At 45.7% G+C, this 9,427-nt stretch overlaps 1 protein-coding gene across 1 annotated transcript in view; it reads left to right on the top strand.

The window, feature by feature from the left end:
• JPH3 (junctophilin 3) overlaps window positions 1-8,534 on the top strand; it is a 198,321-nt gene extending 189,787 nt beyond the window's left edge. Inside the window, exon 5 of the mRNA XM_069085594.1 lies at window positions 4,405-8,534. Coding sequence (XP_068941695.1) covers window positions 4,405-4,485 — 81 coding nt within the window. The 3' untranslated portion in view covers window positions 4,486-8,534. The remainder of the gene's footprint in view (window positions 1-4,404) is intronic.
• The last annotated feature ends 893 nt before the right edge of the window (window positions 8,535-9,427 follow it).

Genomic DNA, 9,427 nt, shown 5'->3' with positions numbered 1-9,427 from the left:
TATGCCAGGCACTGCATTAAGTACTGGAGATACAAATACAAGAAGGAGAGAAACAAGGCACCATATGAGCACTGGGGATACAAATATGAGAAGGAAGGGAACCATAAGCCTGCTGAGGCACAAATTCCCTTCCTTTGTTGTTCCTTTGTTTATTAAGCACCTACTGTGTGCTGGGCACTTCACAAATATCATCTTATTTAATCTTTACCGTAACCCTGGGAGGTGGGTGCTGCCATCACCACCATGTCACAAATGGGGAAACTGAAGACAAAGGTTAAGTGACTTGTCCAAGGTCACCCCAGCCTGACGCTTGATTTAAAGTTGGGTCTTCTGGACTCCAGGCCCAGCACTCCATCCACTGTCTCTAGACAGTCTTTCTGCCCTCGTGTGCCTTAGCTAAAAGAGGAAGGCCAGACATAAAGGGGATTAGCAAGGGGGGTGGTGTGTGCAAGCGCTCTTCTTAAGTTGAAGAGGAGGAGGGTCAAGGGGCTTGCCGGGGCCACACGGCTCTGTCTGTGTACACCGGAGCAGACATCCATTAGCTAAATGCCCATCAGTTAGTCAGAACAGCATCTTGCAGACTCAGAGCACCCAAGGATGGCCCAAAGAGAAGTGACCTGGAGGCCTCAGCCCTCAGTCCTCCCTCTGTGGGATCTTGGGCTCCAGAAGCCACGGTGCAATAGCTATCTCTGGCCTAACCCCCTAGAACAACGCGACCTTGTTTGTGCCCCCCCACCCCCAGTCTCCTAGCCCTTGGACTGAGTCAGCTATGTCAGTCTCCCTGGGTCTCAGGCCCCTGCAGTGAACAGGTTCCCTTCGATGGCTGCTGAGGCCCCTTCTGGCCCCAGGAGAGGGCAGAGGGACGATTGCTTTTCCTCAGTCAGGGTCCTGTTCCCTTGGGCTGGGGCAGGTCAGCTTCCCGAGTGAGAGAGAACCCATAGCAGCTGTAATCTACCCAGCAATGTGCTTCCACCTTCAGAGAGGGGGTTTAAAAGCGCAGGGAGATGACCAGAGGCACACTGATCAGAGCTGCTGAGTCTGGTTTCAGCCCAGGAGACTGGGGAGGGGAACAGAGGGGAGGGGAGGAAGGAGGGCTGGGGAGTCAGTCTCTTAAATGCGGTCCTGGAACGCAAGCAGACAGAGCCACAGTTACCAATCCAGGGCAGCTACCTGGCTGCTGGGAGAGGTTCTGAGAAATCCTTCCCTGTGGTTGGCTCCCCTGACCCTGTTGCTATGTGACCACGTAAGCCTTTCCAACAAGCTCCAAGGCTTGGGAGACAGCTCCCCCCCCCCCACCCCCCATGCCCCAAGTGAACTGAGTCAGTGAGCTCAGAAGAGGAAACGTTAATAGGGCCAGTGTGGAGGCTCCTTTAACAGATCAGAGGGATGAGACTGAGACAGATGGTAAATGTTGCCCAGCTACATGGCCTGTGCCGCAGAGCCCATGCCCAGGGCCCCCGGCAGAGGACAACTGCAGCCAGTCTGGGAGAATCTGAGACCCTCCAGTGCAGGGATGATACCCAGAATCTTCTTCATCAGAGCTCAGGAAAGAATCCAGCTGGAGCCAGTCTTGAGATTCTAGAACCCTTCAGTCTGGGCTGGCTAGAGCGATACCTAGAACATTCCTCATCAGGGCTCAGGCCCCAGGCAGAAGAGAGCTGGAGCCAGTCTGGGAGATTCCAAGGCTTTTTCAGGTCTGGTGAGATAGAACGACATATAAAACCTTCCTCATTAAGAGACCAGGACCTTTATTGTCCAACTCAAGGCCCCAGCCTCGCCAATCCAGGCTGAACTTGGAGCACACGCTAACCTTTCATTTGTGTCTGGTTAAAATATCTACCTACCTACTTACCTAGTGTAATTTTGTAAAGAAATCTGTTTAAAACAGAGCAGTTACATTAAAAATCAGCTAAGTAGAAACAGCTGAGTAGGGAACTGTGCCTCGGTTTACCCATTTTTCTCTGCAGGGCTGGGGAAGGGGCTGGAAGGAACAGTCGGGATTTTCACAATCCCTGGAAGCTGAAGCCAGGCCTGCAGCCCAGGGTGTGTCTGTCCTTTGCTGCAGCCTCACACACACTGAGCTCTCCTGTTTTGATTCAAGGAGATATGGGGGTCAGTGTCTTCCAGACAAGAGTGACTTTGAAATGCTAACCTGACACCTTGGTCCTAAGTCCCCTACTGATCTGGCAGACGTGTTTCCTGAGGAGACCTCTGGCCTGCATTTCCGGGGCAGGGCCCTCACGCAGGGGCCACAGAAGTTTGCCGGAGCATCCTGGCTCTGTTCTTCCCCCCATCTCATCCTCCTCCCCCCATATCCTCCTCCTCCCCCATTCCCTCTGTCGTTAGCACTCCTGTCCAATGCGGTCCACTCCGCCGCCTGGGCTGGCTGGAGGGGCTGGCATGTGGGTGCTGATGCGGCTTCCAAGGAATCTCACTGCAGATTTCCTGTCCCACTGAGGTGCGGCGGGGACGCTGATTGGTTTCAGACAAATTTTGCCCAACAACAGCAACAGTAGCTGAGGAGAAGCTGCTGTTAGAAATCCCTGGGCTGGAGAGGACCAGGACAAAAAGAGGACTGGGAGTGTGGAGGGGTGGGGGAGTGTTGGAGAGAGAGCCCAGAGCCCAGATGCTCTTGTGTCGGGGCACTGAGAGTTTGGGTGATCTGAGCAGGGATTCGGCATTCCAGGATCCAGGGAAGAAGCTGGAGAAAATGCCAAGTAGTGAGGAGAGACAGAGACAGAGAAGAGAGAGAGAGAGAGACAGAGAGACAGAGAGACAGAGATAGAGGAGAGAGAGAGACAGAGATAGAGAAGAGAGACAGACAGACAGAGACAGAGAAAGAGACACAGAGAGAGAGTGAGAGAGAGAAGACCCCTTAGCTTAATAGCTTAGTTTTAACTTGCAAAAAACATCAATAACAGCCAACATTTACATAGTGAATCTCTACAAATATGATCTCATTTGACTCTCAGTAATGCTGGGAGGTAGGTGCTATTATCACCCCTATTTACAGATGAGGAAACCAAGGAAAATGGAGGTAAAGTGACTTGCCCAGGGTCACACAGCTAGTAAGTATCTGGGGCCAGATTTGAACTCAGTGGATTCACTGATAACTCCCTAGATCTGGAGTTAGGGAATTCAGTTGTTCAGTCATTTCTCAGTCATGTCCAACTCTTTGTGGTCCCATTTTCTTGACAAAGATAATGGAGGGGTTTGCCATTTCCTTCTCCAGCTCATTTCACAGATGAGGAAACTGAGGCAAACAGGGTAAAGTGACTTGCCCAGGGTCACACAGCTAGTGAGTGTCTGAGGCCAGATGTGAACTCAGGAAGACTCACCTTCTTGACTCCAGGCATGCCACTCTATCCACTGCACATCCTAGCTGCCACAGAGTCAGGAAGACCCAAGTTCAAATCCTTCTTCAGACATTTACTAGCTGTATGACCCTGGGCATATCATTTCTGCTGTCCTAATTTCCTTGTCTATAAAATGGAGGTGATAACAGCAGCTAACTCCAATATTATTGTGAAGATCAAATTAGCTAATACTTGTAAAGACATCTGTAAACTTTACTTAAAGTGCAGTACAAACACAAACTTCTATTATTACATGTCCTCACAGCAACCCTATGAGGAAGGTGCCATTATTATCCCCATTTGGCAGAGGAGGAAACTGAGGCAGCCTGAGGTGGTGTTTTGCTCGCTAGGGTCACATAGCTAGGAAGCGTCTGACATAGGATCCAAACTTAGGCCTTCCCCCTTCATTGATGGCTTTTGAATAACTGGAGTGGGGGAGGGGAGTGCCAGCAATTAGCTTCCAGGACTACAAAACGGAATAGGAAAATGGTTTATATGGGAAAGCAGCCTATGTGTGTGTGCTCTCAAAAAAGCAGGATTCTTTACTCCAGCAGGGTTGTGGGGCAGTGGACTCCAAGGGGGTGGGGTCGTGTGGACAACATGGGCTATTCTGAATTGGCCACCAACAAGGACGTCCACCACGGTGGCTCATGTGACTGCCTGAGTCATTGATCACTTATCCTTAAGAAGGCCTGCTTTTATCTTCCAAAGGGGTAACCTGAGGGATCCGTGCTCCATTCTGTCAAGGCCATAAGTAGTTGGTATTGCCCATGACCCCATTTGCAGATCAGCCACTGATGGTCCCAAATAGAGAGTGGTATACGCTGGCAACCTCTGCTTTCACCTGGTTTTTCTGGTCCTTAGTATTCTAGTGAAATGTGCACATTTAATCCCACTGATCCCTAAACTGTGGACAGTCTCTCATTCTTCTGTCCTTTTAATTCCCAGTAGTTTGGTTTATGGGGAAATAAGGTTTATTCACTAAAGAGAAAGTTTTGCATTTCTTGTGACCATAAAATTCACCTCTCCTTCTCTCTCTCTGTTCCAGGGCTCAGCTCCTATTCTGGTAGTCATGGTGATCTTGCTAAACATTGGAGTCGCCATTTTGTTTATTAACTTTTTCATCTAATGAGATTGTCTTAGCAAAAATAACAGTTCTACATACAGATGGGGAAAAGGAGAGGAAAACAAAACACAAAAGGGAACGAGCATAACTCTGACTGTCCAACAACTTCCAAGTCTTTTCACAGAAGAACAACATGATTGGGTATCACTCACAGTTTGCCTTTTTTTCTGGGTAATGTTTTTTGGATTTTAGCCAAAATTCTTTGCTTGTATAACACTATGCTGTGTGACATGGCAGAAGGTGGCCGACACGCCAGCCCTCCCAGCTAGACACGGAAAGAGAAGAGAAGGGATCTTGGGAAATCAAATCACCTTTGTCATCACTGTCACCATCACGACAAGGAGAACAGGCTGCTGCTAGCGGGCAGAGGAAAGTCGCGGCGGCCAAAGAGCAAAGTCCCGGAGGAGCGTCTCATTTTGAGCTGGGTCAAGCGAGAAGGAAGCAGCTGTCTTCAAGACACCAGCATCAGGGTTGGGAGATGGAAAGAAAGGTAGTTCATACTTTCTTTTCACTCTCAGTTCCAAGATATCCTTCCTGGTGACGAGCATTCATGGGTTATAGAGTGCAGGGAATAGGAGCTGTCTTTTCCCAATGGGTAGGGAAACTAGCCCTTTTTATTGTCTTTAAATGAGCCTATACTTATGTTAAGGGGAGACTGGAAGAAATGTCTTCCCCTTTTCTACCCATCTAAATCAATTGCTCTTACCATTTTCCAACACTGCCCCATTGGCTTTCTTTGAAAAGGCCAAATCCCTGACCCCCAACTCATAACCTAGGTTTTAACCAAACACAGGTGTGTACAGACACATCTGGGCCAGTGGTTCATTTTTGTATTTGGCATCAAATTCCCTAGCCCAAGTGTTTTCCCTTGCCTCCTTGTCACCCATACACCAGCTCCTAAGGGAAACCATACTACTGGAGGTCCAGGAGTTGGATTCAGGTCCAGATTGGAGTGTCTAGATGGGAAACCAGGGCAGTTATTCAGAAGAGGAATGAATGCAGTCAATGTGTCTGGTACATCTTGCCATGGACAGTTTCCGACATCATGCTTGGGCTCAGAGCATGTGGTATTTTTGCACTTTGTATGCAGGATGTATATTCAGGCTTCCAATATGTCCCTTGTACGCCATCATTGGTAATGACAGCCCCTTAAGGATGTATTGTTTTCTACGATATATGTCACTTAAGTTCATTGGTTTTACCATCTTTGTAATAATGCCTGCCTTGATTTCCCCACTGGTAGATACGCATAGTCATTAAAGATGCACTATCCCTGTTCTGAAGCTGTTCGGGTCCCAATAACAGGATCATATTTTAAAACTCAGTGGCTAAAAGAAAAATTCCTGAGTTCATTAAAAAAAATCTCTACCTCCCTCCCCTTATCCCCCCCCCCAAAAAAAAAACCAACAGTGCAAAAACATACAACCTGAGTGTTGTTTCAGTCAGACCAGGAGATGCAGTTTGTTTCTATCTACTCTGCCAGCGTGGCTTCATGATCTGACCCAAATCACAGGCTAGACCGCCATGTCTGACTGTCCCTCTCTGATCAGTAGTCATTAGAGATAGCACCTTGACATGCCTGTGCGTGGATGTATATGTCTGTATTGACTGTGGACAGATCCACAGACAAACACCTCAGTTCCACATTGGGGAAATCTCTTTGAAAGAGGATTCCACATATAGCATTGTTGGGTATGGCCCAGACTTCTGCACTCTGCTTTGCTTCTCCTTAGCTGTTTTTCTGCTCTGTTTGAAGCAGATTTCTTTAAGACACTGCACTGGATTGCTATATTTTTAACCAGAAATAAACTAAAGATTAGAGCATGTTCCATTGAAGTTTAGTTTTTTCCTTACACACTCACACACACATACACACACACACCATCCTTCTCACAGTTTTGTTTAGTTCAAGGGTCTTTTTTGGGGGAGAGGGTGGGAGGGGACATAGGAGGAGAGAGCATCAGTAATACAAATACATTTCTGACAATTTGCTTTCTAAAGGGATATTACATCTTTTGTACATCTTAATTTTCTGTTCCTCTTTTTTAATATTGAGTGGTTGCTGCAGGGCCTAAAGTGAGCCAAATAAAGATTCTTGTTAACTTGCAGCTCTGAGAATCCTACATGCTGGGATATGGGTTTTGTAATTCTGTTTGCAACTCTTTGTAAAGATGAGCAAGACTTCTTTTGTACATTCCAGTAACTGCATGCCACAAAACGGTACCTACCAATGCAGGTTACATATTTACATGCAAATATTTACATGCAAACACCATACGATATTTAGATATGTATTAAAAAAGCAACAGCACAAAAATGCCTATCATTCAATACGAGAACTAGTGGTTTCATGCCTAGGTACTTCACCCTGGTGACTGACTGTTTTCCATGCCCACCATTCCTGGCTGCCAGTGCACTCCCAACAAATATCCTAGGGCTTTTGTCCAGTGGTCATTAGAGTCACTAGACCAAACCATTTCCTTTCATTCTGAAATGACTGAAAAAGCCTACTCCAATCAAGGCTGCAAAACAGACTCTGGGGTCTGAAAGACAGCTGAAGAGTAGCTTTAATTGGTTTCCAAAACAATGTGATTAAAAGCAAGGATAACTTGATTAATTGTTGCAGGTTGAGCACTTTCTGAAAGCACCTGCCTGTCACACCTTGGCCAGAGCCTCACATTTCCCTGACAGCTACATTACTCATCACTTTCTTCCATCAGGTGTCTACAGACTTGCTTCTCTCCATCTCTTGCCTGAGTACACACATGCTTGTCTCACTAGAGGAAGGTAAATGAGAATTACAGGGTGGGTGGGGCAACATGGAAGCATTCAACACTAGCAGCTATCTCCCAGTGGCCCAAAGCATTTAACAATTTTTTAATTAATACCCAAAGCAATCCTGTAAGAAAGGTGCCGTTGTCCCTATGCTGCAAATGTGAAAGCCGAGGCACAGAAAAGTGAAGGGACTTGGCAGCTAAGATACCAAATCAGCTTGGAGAGGGGCAGGAGAAGAGTCTTAATGAACCATTCTTTGAAACTTGGTTTTCTAAACCATGTTTCAAACAGGGTTAAAACAAAACAAAAAGGGTTTTTTTTTTTTGAAAGAGCATACAGTAAGAAACTTGAAAAATCAGCAATCCTAGTCTTTGTCCTGAAAACAAAGCATTTTTTGGGTCATTTTCTTGCCATTTAGTGGTTAGTCCAAATATATGAAAAGATAACTTGGGAGGAAATGAGTCCTTGATGAAATCAGGTGAAGGAGGACCTGGGAAGGGATTCACTTTATAAAGGGATTTCCTGTAGGATTCAGTCCAGTTGTTTGACTTCTCTGTGCCTCGGTTTATCGATTTTTCTTAACTAAAACTTGAGGATTTTTGTAATGTGTATTTCAGGTTTATTTTGTGCCTTTTGAATTTGATTTCCTGCACAGGAAGCATCTGAATAGTTGAATACCTTAAAAATTCCCCTTATCTATCCTCTTGAACTCATGTGCTGTCAAGATGATATGAATGGTTTGATGTATGTAAAATAAAGAGTATGGACAAGCCAGGCCTAGCAGCCAGACAGAAGGTCAGCATGGCTCCCAAGAAATGACAGCAAATACTGTTGAGCAGATCACAAAGGAAAAAAGATCCCAGAAACACAAGGACTTACTGACTGATTTTCTTGAAGTGACCCTTATCCCTTTCAAACAAATGCCAACATCCTCTATTTTATTGTTTTGAGTGAAAACTTCCCTAAGGATGGTAGGATTGGACATGCCAGTCTCAAGCCAATTCACTGAGATTTCCCAGAGCCATTGGAAAAGAGGCATTTTATGAAATCACAAGACAAGAGGCTGTTATCTCAATTCTGGGTTCTAGATGCTTGATCCTCTGGCTTGTGATGCCAAAAGAAATTATAGACCACCTAGTGTGGAAAATGTCCAAATAGAACCGCCATGTTGGATTGGTTGCAGTGAGCAGGTAGCTGGCTTGTAGGGAATCCATGGGCTGGAGTGGTTTGTCATTCAATTTTGGAAAAGACTTTCTATAAAGTATGGATTAACATGTGTTATGCCTCAACTAGAGCTTTTGTCCTTGAGACACCATGTTGTTCAAATGAAAGGGAGAAGAGGAAACCTTGCAAGGCCTGCTAGTTCATCTCCCACTTCCAATAATAGTACAGCTAAACCATCTCAGGTGGCTCATCATAAGTGACCATTTGGAGATCCCACTTTATGGTGTTTCCCCATCTCTAACTTCGGATGTCTTCATGGTACACACGTCTAAGCTTGTTTCTTCTTCTGCCTTTAAGCACAGATGGAACTAAAAGGTTATCATCGTTTGTGCAATAATTTGTATTTTTCTCTCCTAGGTTCAATCCCATCTCTCTAACTTTTTTATAGAATCTGTCTTCCAACATTTATACCTTCCTTTAGTTCAGGGAAAGTAACTAAGGGAAAGGTGCCTCTCTAAAATTGTGTAAAATATCCACTCCACTAACTTTAACCAACTACTTGATCCAGTGGAGAAGGGATGAATACCAGCATTTTCTTCGTACCAAGTTAAGCTAGGCAGGAGTTCTCAACCTTTTCTGTGTGTCCTGGGGCCCTTGGGCAGTCTGATGAAGTCTATAATACTTTTAAATGCCTCAAATAAAACATGGGATTACAAAGGAAACCAAAGGTTAGTGAAAAGTAAAATGTCTTTTCCTGCCCCCATCTGAGTTCACAGACTCTCCCAGGTTAAGGAGCTGAGACATATTAATTCTTATAGTATATATGAACAATCACTCCTGGGGGCCGGGGAGGGAGGGGGAGAAGTGAGAAGAATTAGACTTCTATTCACTTAAGAATAACAGTCAAAACAGTTAAAGTGAAGAGTAGAAGGCTGAAACTTTGGCCTATTCAAGATAAGCCTGAGGTGTTAGTAATATTGCCTCTCCTCTGGCTGGCAGTGTCGCC

The sequence above is a fragment of the Petaurus breviceps genome, unplaced genomic scaffold (genome assembly GCF_028583685.1).
Source record: "Petaurus breviceps papuanus isolate PSGF00001 unplaced genomic scaffold, PetGlider_PUasm1.0 176, whole genome shotgun sequence".
Classification (NCBI taxonomy): Eukaryota; Metazoa; Chordata; class Mammalia; order Diprotodontia; family Petauridae; genus Petaurus; species Petaurus breviceps.
This window is presented reverse-complemented; position numbering and strand designations above follow the sequence as displayed.